The 23,890-nt window shown below is 41.6% G+C and overlaps 1 protein-coding gene across 1 annotated transcript in view; it reads left to right on the top strand.

Moving 5' to 3' along the window:
* Positions 1–23,666, top strand: part of LOC311525251 (nardilysin-like) — a gene marked incomplete at its 3' end in the record, with an annotated part of 85,970 nt that extends 62,304 nt beyond the window's left edge. Inside the window, exons 19-31 of the mRNA XM_084637204.1 lie at positions 196–247; positions 1,422–1,572; positions 5,292–5,419; positions 12,836–12,998; positions 14,374–14,405; positions 14,778–14,916; positions 15,518–15,565; positions 16,034–16,086; positions 17,429–17,512; positions 21,219–21,309; positions 21,837–21,953; positions 22,545–22,634; positions 23,487–23,666. Coding sequence (XP_084493330.1) covers positions 196–247; positions 1,422–1,572; positions 5,292–5,419; positions 12,836–12,998; positions 14,374–14,405; positions 14,778–14,916; positions 15,518–15,565; positions 16,034–16,086; positions 17,429–17,512; positions 21,219–21,309; positions 21,837–21,953; positions 22,545–22,634; positions 23,487–23,666 — 1,328 coding nt within the window. The remainder of the gene's footprint in view (positions 1–195; positions 248–1,421; positions 1,573–5,291; positions 5,420–12,835; positions 12,999–14,373; positions 14,406–14,777; positions 14,917–15,517; positions 15,566–16,033; positions 16,087–17,428; positions 17,513–21,218; positions 21,310–21,836; positions 21,954–22,544; positions 22,635–23,486) is intronic.
* Between the last annotated feature and the right edge of the window lie 224 nt (positions 23,667–23,890).

Raw genomic sequence — 23,890 nt, 5'->3', positions numbered from 1 at the left:
TTATTTGAGCATAAGCTTTCATGGGCTAAAGCCCACTTCATCAGATGCATGTATTTTCTATTGCATGCATCTGATGAAGTGGGCTTTAGCCCACGGAAGCTCAAATAAATTTGTTAGTCTCTAAGGTGCCACAAGTACTCCTAGTTCTTTTTATTGTTTCTACAGTTGCTCATGTCAACCTTGTTCAAATTTCAGCTTACGTATGTTTCCATCTGATCTCCCCACTGATACAGCAGTCTGCAAAGAGGTAAAGATTTATCTTTCTCTTATCTGTCTTACAGAACAAGATACAACTATAATTGTAGTATAGCATTAGCAGTTAAAATTTGTCTTCAGGTGAAACAAACAACAACCCATAGACCTTCCTTTGAATGAAACAAACCTCAAGATCATAGAAATCACAGAAATGTAGGGCTGGAAGGGACCTCAAGAAGTCATCTTGTCCATCCCTGGTGCTGAGGCAGGATTAAGTATACCTAGATCATACCTGACAGGTGTTTGTCTAATCTGTTCATAAAACCTCCAATGGTGGGGATTCCGCAACCTCTCTTGGTAATTTATTCCAGGACTTAACTATTCTTATGGTTACAGTGCTTTTCCTAATATCCAGCCTAAATCTTCCTTGCTGAAAACTAAGCCAATTACTACTTGTCCTACCCTCAGTGGATATGGAAAACGATTGGTCACCGGCATCTTTATAACAACCTTTTACATATTTGAAATGTGTTATCATGTCCTCTTCATCCTTTTCTTTTCTGAACGAAACATGCCCAATTCTTTCAACCTTTCCTTGTAGGTCATGTTTTCTAAACCTAAATTTTTTTTGTTCTCCTCTGGATTTTATGATTCTGTACATATTAATTCTCCATTATAGCACTTCCAATGCTAAATAAAATTGTGAGTCTCCCAAATGCCTTTACACAAATAGCATTAACACATAATTTTCTATATTACCCCAATATTCCACAAACAAATTTGACTGAAAGCTGTCATGTTGCCTAAAAAAGTCCATTATTTATACCAGGTAGGTTTTTACCCACATATCCTGCAGTAGTTGGCTTGATTGTTATACTGTTCTGAAATACTTTGTAATTTGAATAAGTTTTTCTTTTGACCCAAAAAGATTTTAAATTTAATCTCAAAAAACTACTAAGTAGCTTTGTGTGCTTCCTGAATAAAGAGAAATACAGAACCCTGTGTTTCAGGTTTTTGCTTTGCCCAGAGAAAAATCTCTGTAGAAAAATAAATGTTTTTGTACTATTTTAAATTCTAAGTTTTAAATGTTTTTAGCTGCCCAGTGAAATAGTTTATTTCTATTGGACACTTTTTTTATCTGTGTACTCTCAAACCTATTGACTTTAAGGCTGTTTCTTTTCACTCTCCCTTGTTGTTTCCCACCCTCACTTTCTTCATTCATGCAGTATGGTACTTTTTGAGACTTTTGTAAATATCCTTTCTCACAACCTTGCTGAACCGGCATACGAAGCCAATGTTGCTCAGTTGGAATATAAACTGGTGTCTGGAGAGCATGGTTTGATCATTCGAGTGAAAGGATTCAATCATAAACTACCTGTAAGTACTATTGCTATGTCCTCCTTACCTTACAGACCAACTAACCTTTTGCTGAAATTCACTTTCTAAACAACTCAAAGGCCTGAAATATTGGTGTCTTAATTTCAATTAATCTATTTATGGTTTTTCAACTATTTATTGATAATAGTTTTGCATACTATTAGTCCAGTTAACTCATGGACTTCCTGAAGAGTCGCTCAGAAACCAGCAGGATCAGTGAGTGCAGATTTGCAGGTTAACAGGGAGACATTGTGACAAAGATTGATAATGGGTGGGTAGGAAGGGAGAAAGAACCAGGCTCTTTGATGCATTGGGGCATGAAAATCCAATTAAAAGATTCTAAAAGTAAAATCTGACATACTTTATTTTATCTTAACCAAAGTTTTAAAAAAGATTATTCTTTAATTGCATGGAGTGATTAGGAGGATATCTTTGTCATGTAATAGCAAACTAACAATGAATCAGGAAGTTGCCATCTTTGCTCTCTGAGATATATGTACCTTGAGACAGGAGAAGGGCAGCTGAGCATGTGGACACAACAAAGAGGCAGGAGTATTTTAAACATTTTGTAAGGAAAGTTGCTGTTTTGAAAGGTGCCTCACTTTGGTTTAATATTTATATATAATACCAAATAACAGAAAATATGATGTAGACCTTAAACCTCTACCTTCTTTATTGTATGCATTTGTGTGCATGCACACACTCAGCTTTCCTTAAAAAGATTTGAATGTTTGTTTATCTAGTAGATAAATGTGATTATATCCCATTACATAATGCCTTAGAACACTTATTGAAATGATACATACTTTTTTTTTTAAATAGCTAAGTATGCAGATGTGAAGAACTTTAACTTCTAATTTTCTTCACTTTAAAGCACTGGGTATGTGGAGTTATAAAGAACCTTAATTATAATTTAAGTTTTCATAGTTTTTTGTAAATACTGACCATGTCTTTCTGTGATGTGTGTGTAAATGTAATCATATTAATATCTTTTGGGGTGAGGTTTTTTTTTAAAGGTATGTGTTCAGTGATAAGGTCTGAAGGCCATGGAGATTTGGGGGAGAAAATTAGAAGGGGTGACTCCACTAGGGGGACTGCAGTAGGAGCACAGCTGGTGCACTCCTCAAACAGCTGTGACTTCTGAATAGCCCTTCCAGACAAAGATGGATAAGATGCAAGTTCCCCCTGATTGTAGGAGTGTCCTAGAGACGAAGAAAAAAGGTGAGGGGGATCTGTGGGGAGGCATAGATACCCCATGTCATGTGGAATTGGAGTGGGAAGCAAAGAACACAGCATGGAAGAGAGCAAGAAGGGTGAGCTACCATCAAGAGAGGGAGCAGATCTGGGTCATGGAGCGTAGACAAGCAAGGGAGAAGCATGGTGATGCATTGGCTGGTGGGCAACAGGCAATGCCTAATAGGCTGTATGGGCAACAGGCTTGATGGGCATATCAGTTGCTGACTGCTGCTGCCATTGCCTGGATAAGTATAGCTCCTGTTGTCAACAGGTGTGTTCCCAACTGCTCTTCTGTGGTACCTGCTGGTGCCTGTGACTGTTGATTATTTGTTCAATATGACAGGGTTCCCTATCTACATGAAGAATCTTTGATATGGGATTAACTCCACCCATCGGTGGTGTAGAAGATCAGTTGCAAACGCAGCCACTGATGACAGGATCCTTACATATTGAGCAAATTATTTTCTTGGTAATGTTAACAGTAGTTCCAGCTCCCATGACTTTTTTTTTTTTGGTGCATAATGGGATTTCAGAAGGTGCTAGAGTTTGTCTCGTGATATCCTCCAGCCCCTTCATGAAGTTCAGCCTGCCAAAAGCTAACAGAATCTCTCCCCTCCCCTTGCCTTTCTCACAGGGATGGCGGAGAGAGCAAAGAGTCCAGCAGCTCAGTGCAGCTCTGCTCCCTCCTTCCTGGTCCGCTCTGCCTGCCATTCTCACTGGAGGGGAGGAGAAGAAGGGAGCAAAGAGCCCAGCAGCTCAGGGCAGCTCTGGCTCCTTCCCTTGCTCCCCTATCCCCTTCTGTGAGAAAAATTGACAGGATGGTACCTTGGCTCCTCCTTCCCATTCTCCCTCCACTGCACCCTGCCTGGGAAGGGCAGAAGGGGGTAAAGAACCCTGGAGCTTGCCCCCCTTAGTCTGCAAAGGGGAAGAGGGAACCCTGCAGCAGCTCCCCTCTCCCCAGGTCTGGGAGAGGAGGGTGAAACCCCTAGAAGGAGCAGAGGTGGTGGGGCAATGGGTTGTGGGGGCTGAACTGAGGAGGCTGGGGACTGATGTGGGTGCTGAACTTGGTGGGGACAGAACGAATGGGGGGATGTGGGAAAAGGATTAATTGCTGGGCATGGGATGGGTGGACATGGGGTGAGAGCTTCTGCAGCAGGACCAAAATCACCTTACCCTATACATTTGTAAGAGTGGGCAACACTAATTCTCTCGCTTACATACACACACTCACTGTAGCTGAGGTCTGGCCTGTCATGAGTAATTAGTATGTGAAGGGAGGCCTCATGTCTGGAAGGATAGAGTTAGGAAGGTAGGATCATTAGGCTGAAAACAGAATGTTTGTGCTAAATAAGATCAGTAACTAGGTTAGTAAGCTAAGAAAACAGAATATCTGAGCCAGCTAAGGTAAGAGGAGAACACCAGGAAACCACTTACTAACAGTGGAAGAGATAAGTTAGGAATGTAGAGAGAAGGTAAAGAGTAGTTGGAGTGTGGAGAATGCATTACAGAGCATGCTGCACATGGATTCGTTCCTGAAAAGTAACCAAGTCAATCCCAAAATGTGTGGTGCAATGTAATGTGTAAATGTATATAAAGGAAGAGGTTTTCTGTGTAACATTGGATGTGTGGTACGCCCTATACCCACCATGTACACTTGGGTCTGATCAACTCAATATAGCTTTTCTGAACACCAAATAAAGGATCCTGACTGACGAAATCTAGAGTCAAACTAAGTTTTCTGGATCCCAGAGAACTGGATGAAGTGCTCTCCCAGAACTGAACAAGGTGTTCTGGATAAACTGAGTGGAGAAGGTCTTAAAGGGAAAATGCATTCATGCAAACATGCGCATGTGCGCTCACGGCAGGGGGAGTTCAAAACTCAAAGGACAGACCTAAAAAACCATGTAATCTTCTTTTAAAAACTCATGATTTTCTGAGCCAATCTCATGATTTTTGTGTGTCTTTCTCATGATTTTTAATCTCTTGAAATTGTCAAAACTGCATTAATTCACCTAAATTACAAACACGGCAGTCAAAATATTTGTGCAGTGTGGGTGAGTTTGACACTAGGAGAATCTTAACTTTCATTTCCTGAGTTTTATGCATTTAATTTATAACACTGCAATAAAACAAACTGTGAATACATTTTACATTATTAAAAATTAGCTATAAAAAATAGTTAGTTTTCTTTTAACCTTAATGAGATCCGTACAGATTTAACAAAATTCTTCATTGATCTGAATGTTCTGAGCATGAGATATCCTGGCAGTTGTTAGCTTATTCTTAACCAATTAATGTATTTATTCAAGACCTTATTAGAATGTTTACTAGATCTGTACGGTTCAGTTCACGTTGATCCATGGATTATTAGATGAGCCTCCTTTTTCATATAAGATATAATTCAAAATAATCTTCTCTGGCAAAAAAATATTCTTCTATTTGGTAAAAATGGTTCAGAAAACCATATTTTATTTTCTTTCCAGCTGCTCTTTCAGCTCATCATTGACCACTTGTCTGACTTCAGTTTTACTCCAGCGGTTTTTGAGATGATAACAGAGCAGCTAAAAAAGACTTACTTTAATATTCTGATCAAGCCAGAGATGCTGGCCAAGTGAGTGTCTGTGAGAAGGTTAATTAGATAAACTATAGTGGAATTAAATTTAACATTTGTGTATGGGGGGAAAATGCCAAAGAAGCCCACCGCTGTATCATTTAACTTCAGAAAGGGGAACTACATAGAAATGAGGAAGCTAGTTAAATGGAAGTTGAAAGGCACAGTCATAAAAGTGAAATGCCTGCAAACTGCACAGAAACTTAAAAAAAACACCATAATAGAGGCTCAAATTAAATGTATACCCCAAATTAAAAAACATAGAGGACCAAAAAAGTGCTACCATGGCTAAACAACAAAGTGAAAGAAGCCAAAAGGCATCCATTAAAAATTGGAAGTTAAATCCTACTGAAGAAAATAGAAAGGAGCATAAAGTCTCACAAATCAAGTGTAAACGCACAGTTAGGCAGGCCAGAAAAGAATTTGAAGAGCAACTACCTAAAGCCTCAAAGATTAAAAGTAATTTTTTTTTTAAGTACACCAGTAGCAGGAAGCCTGCCAAGCAATCAGTGGGGCCACTGGATGATCAAGGTGCTAAAGGAAGATAAGGCCGTTGTGGAGAAGCTAAATGAATTCTTTGCATCGTTCTTCACTACAGAGGCTGTGAGGGAAATTCCCACACCTAGGGCATTCTTTTTCAGTGACAAATCTGAGGAACTGTCCCAAATTGAGATGTTAGTAGAGGAGGTTTTGAAACAAATTGATAAAGTAAACAGTAAAAAGACACCAGGACCAGATGGTATTCACCCAAGAGTTCTGAAGGAACTCAGATATGAAATTTCAGAACTGCTAAGTGTGGTATGTAAATCCGCTTCTGTACCAGATGACTGAAGGATTGCTAATATGACACCAATTTTTAAAAAAAGGTTCCAGAGGTGATCCTGGCAATTACAGTACAGGCCGGTAAAGCTAACTTCAGTACAAGGCAAATTGATTAAAACTATAGTAAAGAACAGAATTATCAGACACTTGGATGAACTGGATTGGTTGGGGAAGAGTCAACACAGCTTTTGAACAGGGAAATCATGCCTCAGTTTATTAGAATTCTTGGAGGGGGTCAACAAACATCTGGACATCTAGGGTGATCCAATGGATAGAGTGTACTTGGCCTGTCAGAAAGCCTTTGACAAGATCCCTCACCAGAGGTTCTTAAGCAAAGTAAGCAGTCCTGGGATAAGAGGGAATGTCCTCTCATGGATCAGTAATTGGTTAAAAGATAGGAAACAAAAGGTAGGAATAAATGGTCAGTTTTCAGAATGGAGAGAGAGAGGTAAATAGCGGTATCTTCCAGGGATCTGTACTGGGACTAGTGCTGTTCAACATATTCATAAATGATCTGGAAAAGGGGGTAAACAGTGAGATGGCAAAATTTGCAGACAGTACAAAATTATTCAAGATAGCTAAGTCCAAAGTAGATTGCAAAGAGTTACAAAGGAATCTCACAAAACTGGGTGACTGGGCAACAGGCTGGAAGATGAAATTCGGTGTTGATAAATGGAAAGTAATGCACATTGGAAAACATAGTCCCAACTATTCATACAAAATGATGGGATCTAAATTAGCTGATTTAAAGAATGAGATCTTGGAGATGATATAGATATTTATCTGAAAACAATCCTCAGTGTGTAGCAGCAGTCAAAAAAGCTAACAGAATTTTAGGAATTACTAGGAAGGGGATAAATAATGAGACAGAAAATATCATAATGCAATTATATAAACCCATGGAATGCCCACACTTTGAATATTGAATGCAGTTCTGGTCGTCCCATCTCAAAAAAAGATATATCAAAATTGGAAAAGGTACAGAGAAGGGCAACAAAAATGATTAAGTATATGGAACAGCTTCCATCTGAGGAGAGATGAAAAAAGCCTGGGCATTTTGAGCTTGGAAAAGATACGAGTGAGGGGGGAATATGATAGAGGTCTACAAAATCATGAATGGTGCGGAGAAAGTGAGCGATGTGGTGTTTACTTCTTCACATATCACAAGAACCAGGGGTCACCCAATGAAATTAGTGGGCAGCATGTTTAAAACAAACAAAAGGAATTCTTCACACAACGCACAGTCAACCTGTGGAGCTCATTGCCTGGGAAAGTTTGAAGGCCAAAATTATAACGGTGTTCAAAATCCAGAATGCAAGTTCCTGGAGGATAGGTCCATCAATGGCTATTAGCCAAGATGATCAGGGCTCCAATCCAATGCTTTGCGTGTCCCTAGCCTCTTGACTGCCAAAAGCTGAGAGAGGACGACTGGTGATGGATCACTCAATGATTGCCTGTTCTGTTTATTCCCTTTCAAACACCTGGTATTGGCCACTGTCAAAAGACAGGATACTGGGCTAGATGGACTACTGGTCTGACCCAGTATGGCCGTTCTGTCAAAGTTTGACTCAGACTCACAATTTATCAGACCACTCTGTTTTATTAGCAAAGCTGCTCTGCTAATAATACATTTAGAAGTGAGCCCCCCGAGTGGGGCTTGTGTCTTTTGATTTATACAGTTTTTTGGAGAACAAGTTACAGAGAAGTTACAGACAAAAGAAGAAAAAGATTTTAGTCACCACCCTTCGAGATCCCTGAGACTAGTCACGTATCTTCAATTACCTGCCACCCTTAACAGTCTCCTTTAACAGCTTCCAGTTAACTAATTGCCCTTCACACCTTCCATTCTGATGCTTGCTTCTTAGACGTGCTGGCTCTATCTTAATTGCTTCTCCATTCAAAAGCTAACTGTCCCTACGTGTGCTCCCTCAGATACTTTGTAACATGTTTTGGCATGCCCTCTCATATACAATGTATCCAGCATGTCCCCTTATGCAATGTTATACTTCCACAGTTCTTATGTTCATATCTGTACATACCTAGAAACAAGTCTTTTGGATTACGAATTGGGGAAAAGAATTTTTTTTCATTCCATGCCCCACCCCCCAAATAATTATGGTTCTTGAGTGGCCTCTGCATATTTCCATTTGTGGGATCAAGACGCCTATGCTACAATCTTCCGGAATCTTCTGAAAAGCGGTGTCCTTCGCGGCCACTTGCCCATTTCCACTTTTTATCCTGGAAGGTCCTATTACCCGGGGTTTTCAGAACCCAAAGCAGTTTAGTTATCTGTTTCTCTCCAGGCGGTAAGCAATAAATCAATGGGGCACAGCTCATCTCTCTGATAAATAATTGGCACAAGCTAAAGGTCTTCTTAGAGTGCTTGCTCATGTCCATTCCATATTAGGTGTGTGTGCTCGCCACATGCACCGGTGCCAGAAGTTTTTCCCTCAGCAATATCCGTAGGGGACCGGCTTTGGCACCCTCTGGAGTGGCGCCCATATGGCAAGGTATAACAGGCACTGCCAGCTCCCCCCACCCTTAGTTCATTTTTGCCGCCAGTGATGTTGCTGGAACATCTGCTGCTTCGGCTAGCATTGGTTCCTTCTCTGTTCTTGCAAACTTTGAAATCCTGTAAAATAGTTATATATAGTTAGTAGTTTCTTAGTTACCCTGAGTAGTAGTTCTCGAACTCTTCGTTAGTCTGGACGGGACCCTGCCGGGGATCAGGCCATGCCCCAGTCCCCAGGCTTTAAGCCCTGCAATCGCTGCAAATGGCCTATGCCCATCAGCAATCCACATACCAGCTGCCTAAGGTGCTTAGGTGAAGGGCACATAAATGACAAGTTCTGTATCTGCAAGTCCTTCAAACCTAGGACAAAGAAGGAGCACGATATCTCTCTAGGGGCATTCCTAATGGAGTCGGCACTCACTCCGATAAAGGAGCAGCGGTCTGACTCCGCACCGAGCACCGTGGCCTCTGTGCGCAGTGCTCTCTTGGCACCGTCCACGAGCTGGCACCAGTCTCCCTCCACGGCTCCAGTCAAGCAGCCGAAAAAGACTGTGAGGGGAAGATCTCCTACCTCCCACCAAGGAAAGGAAAGGGCAGGGGGAGAGCCAAGATCCGTGTCGGGCAGCTCAACATCCCCCTCGGGAAGTTGGGCCCCCGCTCAAATCAAGCAGTGCAGCCCATACCATGCTTTGCCTGTGACTCTAGATAGTGATGCAGACCCCAGACAGCTTCAGGTGCCATTGACGCCTGAAGCCCTTCAAGTTTTGTTCTCGACAGGGTCTAAGTAAGGACTCTCTCTCCGATGCCTTCCTCCTGTCGTGGTCAGGGAGCCTGATGTACCCGTTCCCTCTGATTCTGTTAATCAGCAGGGCCCTGGCAAAGTTCAAGAGAGACAAGGTACAGGTTGTCATGATTGCCCCAACATGGCCTCGCAAGCCCTGGTTCAGCATGCTCACGAGCCTGTCAGCGGCCCCTCCCTGGCCCCTGCCCAACGGATCGGACCTGCTGTCACAGGACTATGGTCAACTCCTACACCCCAACCTCGGGTCCCTTCACCTCTCGGCGAGGATGCTGAGTGGCTGATTCTGGAGGAGTGGACCTGTTCAGAAGGAGTGCAACAGGTCCTCCTGGAAAGTAGGAAACCCTCAACTAGACTGACTTACCTGGCCAAGTGGACGAGGTTTTCCCTCTGGGCGTCTGAACGGGGCATCTCTCCCTCGCATTCCTCCATACAGACTGTCCTGGACTACCTGCTTCATTTGAGGCACCAGGGCCTGGCGCACTCTTCCATTAGAGTGCATCTTGTGGCCATCTCCACTTTCATCCACTGATCCAAGGACAGACAGTGTTTTCCCATGACAAGACGGTCAGATTCCTGAAGGGGCTTGAGAGACTCTTCCCACAGGTATGGGCCCCTGTCCCACAGTGGGATCTTAACTTGGTCCTCTTTAGGCTCACTGGCTTGCCCTTTTAGCCGCTGGGTTCCTGCTCCCTTTCCCATCTGTCAGCGTTGCTGGTGGCAATGACGTCAGCAAGACGGGTCTCTAAAATTAAAGCCTTGACCTCAGAACCTCCGTACATGGTCTTCTACAAAGATAAGGTTCAGTAGCAGCCCCACCCGGCCTTCCTGCTAAAGGTGGTCTCCGCTTTCCATGTGACCTAAGACATCTTCCTCCCGGTGTTCTGTCCCAAACCGTACAAGGAGAGGTGTCTTCATGCCCTGGACATCCGAAGGGCCTTGGTTTTTTACTTAGAATGTACCAAGCCTTTCCGAAAATTGACTCAACTCTTTGTCGCTACACTGGATAGGATCACCCCGTGTCCTCACAGAGGATTTCCAATTGGATTACGTCATGCATAAAGACTTGTTACAACCTGGCGGGGGTTCTGCTGCTGCCGATCGTCAGAGCCCACTCAAAAAGAGCACAGGCGTCTTCAGCGGCCTTCCTGGCGCACATCCCTTTCCCAAACATCTGTAGAGTCCCAACGTGGTCATCTGTTCACACATTTACCGCTCATTATGCTATCACTCATCAGGCCAGGGATGATGCCGGATTCGACAGAGCTGTGTTGCAATCTACATGTCCATGAACTCCTACCCACCTCCAGGGGTACTGCTTGGGAGTCACCTAATATGGAATGGATGTGAGCAAGCGCTTGAAGAAGAAAAGACAGTTACCTTTTTTGTTACTGGTGTTCTTCAAGATGTGTTGCTCATGTCCATTCAGTGACCTGCTCTCCTTCCACACTGTCAGAGTTTCCAACAAGAAGGAACTGATGGTGGGGGGGAGCCGGTGGTGCCCCTTATACCATGCCATGTGGGCGCCACTCCAGAGGGAGCCAGAGCCCGTCCCCTACAGATACTGCTGAGGGAAAAACTTCCGGCATCGGTGCATGTGGCGAGCACGTACACCTAATATGGAATGAGCATAATATAGAATGGACATGAGCAACACATCTCAAAGAACACCTGGAAAAGGTAACTGTCTTTGCTTTCACTGAAAATGACTTCTTTTTTTTTTTTTTTTTTTGAGATCTCAAGCTGACCTATACATATGCTGTTGCAGTAGGTTTAGAGCATCTTAAAACATTTTTATTTACTTAAATCCAAGAGATGGTTTTGAGGAATCAGAAGCCAGGCTTCGGGGGGGGGGGGGCCCACCTTCTATCTAGCTGCTGGTGAACTTAGATATCAGATCCTTGCCCAAAGAAAACTTCCTCAAACTGCTCCAAAGCACCCTTTCTACTAAACTCTTTATACATTTTCTCCAGACAAAGTACATAATTCATAATAGCCTCTAATAGTCTAACAATTTCTCTAGTAACAGACAATAACAGTTCATTATTCTCCTTAGCATCAAAGCATTTCTAGTCATAACAACAATAAACTTCCAAATTAGAGGCACCTAAAACCAAGGTCTTTGTCGAAACATTCCCTCTATTTTAATGGAACCTTCACTTTTTGTCCCAACCTTCCATTCTGATAGAAAAATTGCAAACATGCAGCTATTTGATGTTTGGTTTTCAGCTGACAGTGGCTGAACACACAAGATACCTGACTATAGTACTGTCAAATTCTGGGGCATACACAGTAATATCAAATTCAAGGGCTACAGTTAATTGTGTGCCACTGCACTTGTAATCGGAGATTTGTGGTAGCAGTGCGTGGTTGGGTTGTACATGTGCTGTCCCCATCTTGCGCTGCCACAGGCGGTTACATAGTGCTGTGCAACCAACCCCCGCCCTCAGTTCCTTCTCTGCTGCCTTTGGCTTTGCCTTTCCGATTTTTGAACATCCTTTTTGAAGTGTGGACACCAGAACCGGACACAGTATTCCAATGATCATCTTATCAATGGTTCATACCTCCTCCCTACATCCAAGAATCACATTAGCCCTCATAGCATATTTGGGTTCACTTCTATTTCCTCCAGGCTTGATATTGCTGGGAGATGCTGGGGGGGGGGGAGTAGGAGGAGAGGGAGGGAGGTAGAGTTGGCTTCAGCTCTTACTGGTTGGACCTTATAATTAACCCTCTGCCTGTTCAGTTTTCAAATATATAGAGTGAAAATTTAAGATGTTTTTATTAATATGTTCTTCTGTTGTTTAAACAGCCTGTGCTACTCTGCAATTCTGCTTCTGATGACAGCTTACTTTGTGGAGTTCCTATAGCTGGCTGAGTAACATTGTGGGTTAAAAAACACCAGCAGTCTGAAATAGAGGTCCACAGAGTTAAATAAGTGGCCTAGAAAAGAAAAACAATCTGCGTTATGACACATCCTGGCAAAATTCAAAAGCAGTGTACAGTGTTATCCTGGGAACCAGTATTTAAGTCTTCCCCCAGGGATATTCCAAAGCAGTTGTGCCACTGAGGGCTCAGGTTACCCGAGACATTTTGGAGCTGAGGTAGGACTGAAGCTCTAGGGCAGATTAACCAGTACTTTGGTATTTCTGGTTAGGATTAGCTGAAATTGTGCTGGTCACAGAGCGTGGATAGAAGTAGTTCAGGATTTAAAGTCCCTATTGGGCAACACATTCTGAATTGACACTTAATTAAAACTATTCTTTTTTGTTGTTTATTACAGAGATGTGCATTCTTTAATTTTGGAGCATGGCAAGTGGTCTATGATAGATAGATACAGGAGATTAATGAAGGGCCTTTACACTGAGTCCCTCTCATCCTTTGTTAAGGGCTTCAAATCACATCTATATGTGGAGGGGCTAGTGCAAGGAAACGTCACAAGCAGAGTGAGTACTATTCTTAGCAGCTGAAGCTGGAAGTCTATATTAATTGGTCAAACCACCACTTTTAGAAGTTGTTCAAACACAGTTGCCACAAACCACATTTATAACACTGTTTTGCCAGCCTATAACTTTGCTTGTTATACTAGCAGTTTTAGGGGTATCTCATGGAAGTGCAACTTACCCTGTTAACCTATGGGACAGCAAATGTAGACTGGCCACTGCTGATTTTCCCCCCATGTTGTTTAAATATGCTCAGTAATTTTTAAACTGCGTGGTGGTAAAAAAGGCCAAAGCCTGTTCGCACTTGTGCTCCCAGTGTTTGTTACCAGTGGAGCTCCCCTGGTGCTGGTACAACTGTGGAAAACTTCTCTAAAACTGCCAATGTAGGTACAGCCTATGTAGCAAAGTCAAACCATGTTAAGCCTCGCTAGGGTCCAGTTCTGTTATCTTTACTCTTACAAAACTCCTATTGAAGTCGGTGAAGGCTTTTTCCTGGGGACTGCTGGATCCAGCCATAGGTCTGATCTAGTCTAACTGGCTTTTTAAAACATGGATATAACAGGGTTTGGCCCCATTGATGCAGTGTCACAAACGTTGTGTGATCAGTGAGTATGGTGCATGAACCCATTTGCTGTCTTTGCTTTGTGTTCATCAGTTTTTCCTTGATCGGTAACATTTGTCCTTAGATCGTCAAGCCTTTTGGGAAATACACCCCTATATTGGCGGGAGTGGGGATTCTTGTAATGACAAACATGGGCATCGGCTGTTAGGAGAAATTGAGGTTTAGTGATGGATGGGTATTATGGAGCGTTTGAGATGTTTTGCACTAAGTGCTGTAGTTTGTGAGCTAAATGAATTTCAGGACCCTGGATGCCCTGCAGTTGCACAGCGAGGTCCTGCAGCACTTACCATAAACAGCTGTTTTTCTCTTGTTTGTTGGCACTGCCTCAGCAGGTGCCCAAGCTGCTCTTTCGCAGATTCTCACTGACTCCTTTTGTGCATATCCCTTGAAGCTTAGAGTCTCAGCAGACTCTGTAAATCATTTCTCTCATTTCCTTTCTTCTTTCCTGTCTTCCACGCTGGCCTTGTTGAGAGGCTACAAACTCCCAAACAAGAGACTGGATTGGAGATGTCTGTTTCTTCCCACAGAATAACATAGATGAGATCATGCTGTCACCTTGTAGGGGAAGTGAGAGACTTGTTGCTGGGCTAACCTCTAGCCAAAATGCTGTACTATGTGGCAAAGCTGGGGAGGACTGGACAGTTCTGTATTTGCTGGCCCCTTTCTGGATGGATGTAGAATGTATTGGAGCTGATGCTTAAAGGGCTAATAATCCCATTCTTCTAAATAAAGCTATGTTTATGTTTTATCTCCTAGGAATCAAAGGATTTTCTGAATTATGTTGTTCTGTGAGTATCTCTCTTTGGTTCTTTCACCTTTCACCCTTGGGAACTATAATTATATTACAAAGTTATAAGTCTTGGTTAACATTTACTTTTCTTTTGTGGAGAGGAGAAAAATGTTGTAAACAATTGAAATTTCCTTTTTTTAAAAAGAAATGTTGTAACTATAGTGTCACTATTTTCTGGAAATCTTCTGGTTTTGGTGTTCAGATCTGATGGTTGTTCAAGTAGGATGTGATTTTAGATTTGTTGTAGAAGGGGGAGGGGATTGAAGCTGTTTTGAGTATTGAGGCACCTAGATTATGAAGATTATGGTTCTTTGTTTTGGGTTAAGGAATGGACAAGTGTTTGACACTTTGCTGTTTGGACTCCCTTCAGAAAACTGCAGTTCTTTCCCTTGCCACACCCATGTCCTGTTCAATTTCGAGTGGTAGACCTGCCAAACACACACCTACTCTGCAAGGTGAAAACCCTTAACAGAGGGGATGCCAACTCTGAAGTGACAGTCTATTATCAGGTAATGTGTTAAACATTTGAGTATACTCATTTATTTTCCTTGTGATGACTGCTGCTACTTGTTGTGCAGTCTGGATTAGGAAAGCCATCAGCATAAAAGTTCTCCAACCATTATTTTAAGAATATGTCTTGAATTCTAGTCATCCCATAAACACATGAACAAGGCCCAAGTTTCTAAAAACTCTTAATGAAGTTATAGTCTGTATTGTTTTGTGAAAATTCTAGATCTATTATGCATTATGCAGGCCTGTTGCATCCACTTCCACCGTGATATTGCCTTCCTTCCTCACCTTTTCTCCCACAGATTGTGCCTGTTGATGCCCCCTATTCTTTGATTACCTCAAGATTGTGTTTTCACCCATTCTGGTCCCTTTGCCATGAGCAGCCCTTGTCTTCCACTCAGAGGGCTTCTTTGAGGACACATTGGAGGCCAGAAAGTCAGATTGCTTTTTTTAGATTGCAATGTACTTCATGGTGCAATCCGCTCTGAATGGCGTTCGCACTCTCTCTCTCTCAAAAAGGCCCCTCTAGTAACTTGGACCATAGCTCTTAGCTCCATGAGAAACCCCTAAACTGTTTTCAATTAATGTTTTTGGTTTTAGTCTGGGGCTAGGAGTTTAAGAGAATACACCCTTATGGAGCTGCTTGTGGTAAGTTTTGTTCATTTCCTAATAACGCTTGAGTGTTTATTAATGTGTGTCCATAGAGGGAGTATCTGTGTCCTATACATGACAGTGTCTGCCATGAAAACAATGGCTGGTGTCAAGATGAGACTACAGATCTTAGTGATACATGTGACCCACTTGAATTAGCCTTTTATTTCTCCTATAAGTGTTTGGGGAAACCCAATGAGTGGTTTCACTCATGAATTCAGTGGAGTAAACTTTCTTCCTATAAAACTTCCTGAATATCAGGATATCTTGTAATCCGGTTACATGGTTATAGTTTTACTCCATGCTAATTTCTTTCTGGGGCGAGGAGATTCATTGAGGTTTAGGCTTTCCATTGTTTCTTGTTTTGATAATTTTTCGGTACTAAGTCTGAGTGAAAGCGGCCATTGTGGGATATCTGTTGCTCTAAATATGAATGTCTTCTGACTGAACTCATGCTGTATTCAGATGCACATGGAGGAGCCTTGCTTCAACTTCCTACGAACCAAGCAAACCCTTGGGTAAGTTCACTGCATTGGGTACAGCTCCTGTTCAGCTACTTTATCATATATGATGAGTCCTGTGTACTTTGTTACTATGGAAACTCCCTACTGCATGATAACTAACTCCTGACACAGTGTGGCTGAAAGTATAGTGTAACATACTAAAGCCAAAACCACCAATTTCTTTGGTGCCATGTAAGAATGGCAAGGTTATGTGCAGTAAAGATCCTCTAAACTGGTCAAGTTACTCATCAGAAAAAATAATTGTCAGCAAGGGCTTGTCCTCCAGGTTAGAGTCCATAACCAGAAGGCAACATAATTTTGACTAAGCAGAAGACTATCTGTTTAGCTTGGTGATCAGCATTGACTCTGGCTGTGGAACTAGACTTCCTCAAAAGTAACATGCCTTCACACTGTCTTCCAAGTAGCCACCACTATAGCTTTCCCAGGACCACATATGAAAAGGGTGGGGATTGCTGGACTTGAATTAACTCCTGTCACAACTGCAGCTACAACCCGTTCTACTTAGGCTCTTTACTGTGAACTAAGAGGCTCCAATAACTCTGACTGCACAGTACCTGGACTATCGGTAATGGTATGATTATGTCGTGGAGATCACGGATTCTGTGACTTTCTGGGACCGATGGGACTTCTTCTGCAGTGGCAGGGCTGGAGTACCTGTCAGCCCCATGGCTGCTGGAGTGTCCAGGGGTTGGGTCAGCCCCTTGGGGCTGGAGCAGTGGCAGGGTTGGAGCCACTGCTGGAGGGCAGTCCCTGGGCCACTGGAGCAATGGCTGGTGATTGGCCCTGGGGCTTCCAGAGCAGCTGGCCAGTGGGCTGACTGCTGGAGCAGTGGTCCCCAGGGCTGAAGCAGCAGCTGGGGTTGGGTCAGCCCTCCTGGGGCTGGAGCAACTGTCTGAGGTCAGCCCTTTGGCAGTGCTTGATTGTTAGTCCTCCCCCACCCTGGTTATTTTTAGTAAAAGTCAGGGAAGGGAGAGGTCAGAGCCTTCCATGAATTTTGGTTTATTGCCCACATCCTGTTCCTGACTTTTACTAAAAATACCCATGACAGAATCTTAGCTTTTACTATAAGGGTTCTTGTAATTTCACAGAGCTGGAGTGCAGGATTTCTCAGAACATGAGTACTCACCTTAACTTGTTTGCTGAACAAGAAAAGGCCAAGGGCACTTGATGCAAAGATTTGATATTTGTTATTTCAGAGGGAATCTTGAATTGATAGCTGCCTCATTGCTAAAACCTTAGATCTATGTATTGACAATATTCTAATTTAGTAATTGTGGATGGTAAATGTAAAGTGACTTGTAATTGTGAACTTTTTTTTTTCTCCTTTTGGTTTAAGCTACCATGTGTACCCTAAATGTAGAAATACATCTGGGATTCTTGGGTTCTCTGTTACCGTAACCACACAAGCAACCAAGAACAAGTGAGTTTTTATGGGTATATCTCGTTTAATCAATTGCTGGCCATTGCAGAGGCCTCGAGCATTGGTTTACCTCAGTTCCTTCTCCTGCTTTCTGCCTGGGGCATACAATAGTTAAATCTCCAGAGGGCTGTAATTCTTTGCTTTACTTCCAGTTATGGGGTTAGTGTGGTGTAGCTGGGTGATGTTGGCGTCCTGTGATATACTGGAGGTTAGACTAGATGCTCTGGTGGTCCCTTCTGTTCTTAAACTGAATTTATTACTCTTAATAATTTAAAAGAGTGGTTAAATTGCATGTTAGTGTTTCCATCTCAGGGGCCTTTGGGCTTCTGTGGCTTTTCAGAGCTAAACTTTCCAGATCTCAGCTGAAGTAGTAGCTGTCTACCACCTTGTAAGCATATAGTCAAGTAATATTTCAGGACCCCTGATGTTTTTCCACAGTACTTTAGCACTGATATCTGTCTTGTGGCAATCTGTCTTGGACTGGTTATAGAGCTTCCATCGCAGAGAGAGATACAGGAGATGTGTTTTCTTTAAGACATCTTTAATGCACCGCCAGTTAGAGCTGTTGTATGTGCAGATAAGATATGTTATACATGGCTTCACCTAGTGGGTAACAGTATAGTACAGTTTAGCATTACATCTCCCTCTTTAAGTTTTACAGTCCTACCATGTATAAAATTTTACAAAATAAACACTATCATGCTATCTTTAAAGTTCAGTACATATCATTTTGTTAAGTGTTTCTGAATTGTATGGGTTTTCTAATTACACAACCCAAATGTGTAACAACTTGGTCATCTGGCTGTCCATTAATTGCAGTGACTGTCTCTGGTCAGTTTGGAGTCTTTGAGTCATCATCTTCTTTTTCTGCATCTGCCATCTGTAAAGTTTGCTCTATTGATCTCAGATGATTTCACCTCTGAGAGGGGTTGAAGGCTATGGTAAGTCTCTTCTGATACAACTGTCACATCTGCTCCTGAGTCAGTTTTAAAGTAAATAGTCTTTCCATGAATATTCAGTTTCACTCTCCAGGCAGGCTCTGTATGATCACATGAGATAGATCCAAGAAACAGTGACTCTTGATTGTCTGTCTGTAATATGGGTCAACTCCCTGACTGCTTCGGTGCAGCAACGAGCTGCAAAATGTCTGTATTTTGTGCATTTATTATATCTTGCGCCTTTGGCTGTAAATACATGTCTTGGGCTATGAATTTTTCCACCTCTCCTGCATTTAGGCTGAAAGGCTTTGTAGCTAGCTTGGAATTTGTCCATTTTATTCTCAGGGGTCTTATGATAATTACTTTCAACAGTTATGCTGCATCTGTTTACAGCTCCTAAGCTGTTTCTTGCTTTTTAGGTTTGGTGAATTGCTCTTGGTTTTGCTGTTTCATCATCTCAGACTAGTTTGCTATTTAAATAGCTGTGTGTAGGATTAAGTCTGTTTTTAATTTTAGCTGCTGTGAAAGATTTTTATCTGCAAGCCCTGTAACTAATTTATCTCCAATATTTTCATGTTTTACAGTCTCAAAATCAGTTTTCTGTCAATGCAAGTAAAGCTGTGATAAGAGTCAACAGATTCTTCTGGTGGTTGAATTTTTTGGTGTAAACATGCCCTTTTATAAATCACATTTCTCTGAGGTATAAAGTATGCATCGAAGATAGAGCCCTTTCATAGTAATTTCTGTGACTGTCTTCAGTAAATGTAAAATATTTAAAGATATGCTTCTCCATAGCATAAATTAAAGACTATGTCTGTATGTCTCCAGTTTCCTTGTGGAGTTTGGTTGCAAAGTAAAATCTTGCTAAATGTTACTTCCAATCTGTCCATTGCACCACCTAGTGGCTGAACTGTGTAATACAAAAAGAAAAGGAGTACTTGTGGCACCTTAGAGACTAACCAATTTATTTGTCTCTAATGTGCCACAAGTACTCCTTTTCTTTTTGCAAATACAGACTAACATGGCTGTTACTCTGAAACCTGTGTAATACAGTTTGCCTGCACTGAAAAGTGTCCTCATGGCTCTCACACAATAGAGCTGGTCCTGGGTGGTTCTTCTCATTTGCAATCTGTTCAGGAGCAGAGTCTGATGTCCATATTACAAGTATCACACCACAGATTCTCCATTTAAGTTAGGTGACTTCTTATTTTCGAGCGTGTAAAATGCCCCTATGACATATGTATAGTTTTAACATATCAACCTTATTTGATAGAGAATTTACTGACGTTTTAAGAAATTAGTGATTAATGGTGAAAATTTTGAGCATGTGTGAATCTGATCAACCAGTGGTGGTCTTTTCATGCCACACATTGTGGTCTATTTAAGATAACAATGATGTGCTTATATTGCCTCCAACTTCATTTACCACTGAACTGAGTAAAGCATTTTAATCTTTTTGCTGGGTTTATTTCACCTTTGATTTTTATTGTCCACTCTGCTAGGGTGCTTCAAAGATGACTCTCTGAAGCTGTATGCATGTGTGGTATTCAGTTAGCTCCATAGGGTGCACTTCTTTAGTAGATTCTGTGTAATCACAGCCATGACTCATACTTTCCACATACAGTTTTAATCTTAGGCTCTAATGCTACAAAGAGCTCAGATGGAGGGGGAAAGGTCAGGGTTCCCTTTTCGTCTACCCATAGTCCCTAGGGGCATTGTGGGGACTCTCCCTCTGAAATCCTGATGGGTGGTCAGTGATAAAGTGCAGTGTAAGGTGTTCCCTCATGAGGGGGCTCGGCAAACTACTTCCCCCACTCACTTTTCAAGATCATCACTTTTGAGAACACTCCTCCTTTTCTCTATTTCAGTGTCACACGGCACAGCATTTCTAATGTTTTATGACACACACAAGAACATTAGACTACTGTATAGTAAATGATACTTGACTTACTTTTCATAGGCCAGTAAAACCCATCTCAGTTTTCAACGATCTAAGTGAATGGCCCTTTCAAATGCTATTTTATCTTAAACTCAGAGTTCATGATAAACTGGTTTGATTCAACATCTTATCACTGATTTTAAATAGATTTATTGCTGATCATTAATTTTTAACAAAACAGAAGCAGGGAATCTGGGAACAATAATAATATACAGCCTTCTTTTCTTTGTCTGTGCACCCCTCCAAGTTGCTGCATGTTTTTTCCTTGGAAATGTCAGCCCAATGGACATAGCAGTTGGGAAACACTTGTTTAAACAGTGTTCACACCTCTATCACACCTGCTTCCCTACAGTCCTTTAGCTTGTGTCTGGGACCCAGGCTCATGTTTTCTCGATGACTTAGAACTGCTTGCTTGCAAATTTCTGCCATGCCCTTACCTATCAGGATTAAAAGAAGTAGAAGTAGTATTGGCTTCCTGCATATAAATCTTTAGTGGTCTTATGTGAAAGGACTGGCTAGTTTTATTTGTCAAGTTACCTTATTTCTTAGGACAGGGAAAGGTTAAAAATTGAAACTGACAGTGTCTTTCCTTTATATGCTCCTGAGCAAACAGGTTATGTTCTGTGGGCTTTCCATGCCTCTCAAAAATCTTGTTTTTCCTCATCCCTTCTTGTTTAGTTTCTCCTTAGGATAATGAAGGACTCACTTTTGCAAACAGCAAAGCATGTTCTTAGCTCCAGATTTAAAACTACTGATTTCACCCCACTTATTTATTAAGTTCTGCTAATGTTATTCATATGGTTCCTAACATTTCCCTTATTCCTTTCAGCTCTGAATTAGTTGACAAGAAAATAGAAGAATTTCTTTTGTACTTTGAGGGGAAAATGAGGCTTCTAACTGAAAAAGCATTCAGGACTCAGGTAAAATTGGAAAAGCAGCCCAAACACAGCCTCATAAGAATGGCTCTGATCGTTCCCATATTGTTAAAAACAGAACATGCAAGATCTTTGTAGAGGGAGAAAGTGGAAGTGATGAGATACTGGAGCTCCATGGTCATGCTTCCTGGCATGGGCTGCAGTGCACAGTAGCATTTTCTGAAATTGGCACTGAACTAAGGACAGGGCACTTCGATTTTTTTCCTTTTTTGGCTTTGGACTTTTCCCTTCCTGAGATTGGACTCTTGTTTTTCTGGAAAGCTCCCGATGAGCTCAGGGGACACATGCAGCCTTGTTCAATGGATGCCAGGACTAGTAGTATTTCAGTACTCAAAGCAAATGTCCCAACTTTAGAGGCCGACAGTTGCATTTAACACAAGTTCAACCTTTACTTTGAATCATACGATACACAGCAGCCTGAGCTAGCTAAACCCTTTTGAAGCAGAATTCCACCCCTTTCCTGATATGGTGCCTTCTGTGTAAGAGTAATAATAATCAGTGTGTTTTTACAGGTCAGTGCTCTAATACATATTAAAAAATGTGAAGATTCCTGTCTTGGAGAAGAGGTGGATAGAAATTGGAATGAAGTAATGTCTCAGCAGTATCTTTTTGACAGACTTGCCTATGAGGTAGTGAATGAAACTTAAAAATCAACCAATGTTATTGTCTTACTGTGTCTCACTAGATACTTATATTTGAAATATAGAGTGAAATTCTGGCTCAATTAAAGTCAATGGCAAATTCTCTCTGACTTTACTGGCGCCAGGCTTACGCCAATACTGAATATTGCTTCATGAATAGAAAGTTTAACCTCTTGTCAATACAGTGACCTAGTATTAAGAATTAATATGGAGCCCTGGAGGGTGGAGTCAGTACCTCAACATCTGAATGCATTGTGATCTGGAGAGATCTGTATAAAGAAATCTTTATCTTAAGTGTGTCAAGATGAATAGTAGTTACAACTCAAACCTGATCTTCAGAATTCATAGACACTTCTAGCAATTCCATTTCATAAGCATCAGCAAGTGTTTCTGTCACTAACTGCTGCTTTCAGGATTTAAAATTTTGCTACAAGTGTTTGTTCTGGGATGAACTGGAGGACAAGGGCAGAAGACTTGTAGAGATGTTCAAAATACTGTTCAACTGTTGGGAATTAGGGTGCTTTTAAAAGATGTGTGTGAAATTTGAACATTTGAAAAGTGTACTCTTGTGGGTTTTAGGTTGAAGCACTACAATCACTAACTAAATCAGACCTTGTTGACTGGTTCCAAGCTCATAGAGGCAAAGAGAGGAAAGCACTCAGTATACATGTGAGTATGTTTGGAATCATCATGATGTTAGGTGAGATTGCTTCACACCATTGACTTAAGAGTAACCTCCTTATTTAATTTCTATGGCCTGTTCTTTTCTTCCTTCCCACATTCTGTGACTAACTTCTTTTAAAATAGACTCCTGTGAAGAGGCTTATGTAAGTCATCTTTGCAGCACTTTGAAGCACCCTAACAGAAAGAACAACCTTCACTTTTTAAAAAGTAGTTAAATGATAGAATTGAAAATATCTATTCCTATCGCTATTAATATCTGAACTCTTGTTACTGCTTTAAACCCATATCAGAGGAGAGGAATAAAGCTTAATTTTGTCTATGTAAAGTTTTCATAGTATTAGGAATAAATTGCTTAACTCTGAAAGTTGCAGAAAGAAGTAAAAGCCTATGAATATGTCTACACTGGAATCAGAGATGTGACTGCAGCAAAGTGTAGCACATCCTAGAGCGAGTTTTGTTCTCTAGCTGGTGTGAATAACCGTAACAGTGAAGCACTGGCAGCGCAGGCTGTACAAACCCACCTAGAACCCTGGGTGTAGACTTAAGTGGCTATCAGCTATCCCATGCTGCTGTGGCTTTACTGCTCTTGTTGTCTGAGCTAGCTAGATCAGCGCTAGCGCAGGTATGTCTGCACGGGCTGTGGTCATACCTCTGATTGCGGCGGAGACATACCCTTAATTTGGTCTCCACTGCTATAGTTATTGAGTGTCCATGGAGTCCAGATTGAAACTTAGTGTTTAGCTAAAATATGCTTAAAATGACTCACTCTTAGTCTAGATTTTAAGCATGCAAACTTCTACTGTCTTCTTGGTAACCCTCTGGCCTTTGAATTTTCAGGTGGTTGGATTTGGTAAACAAGAAGGCGACTCAGATGTTCAGCAGTCCTTACCTGGTGAAATATATCAACTCACATTCTTACCCCCTTCCTCCTATATGAAGAATACCTCTTACATCAGGGACATTAGAAATTTCACATTAATGCGTAACTTCCTCCCTTACCACAAGATATTAAAATAAATTATAGTTGTTTTCCCCTGCATTTAAGTGTAGTTTAAGTAATTTTCAGTTTGAGAACACTACGAATCATTTAGCCTCACTAAATGAATTTGTATTTTCAGCAGTGGTAGATGAGTTCTTCCCTTATTTTAATGAAGATTTGCAGCATTGCACATCCACTTTGCTCTTCCACTCCTCCTCTGAAATCTGAAACAAATTTATTTTTAACAGTTGTTAATGGAAAG

The sequence above is a fragment of the Lepidochelys olivacea genome, assembly GCF_965140295.1.
Source record: "Lepidochelys olivacea isolate rLepOli2 genome assembly, chromosome: 8".
Classification (NCBI taxonomy): Eukaryota; Metazoa; Chordata; order Testudines; family Cheloniidae; genus Lepidochelys; species Lepidochelys olivacea.
This window is presented reverse-complemented; position numbering and strand designations above follow the sequence as displayed.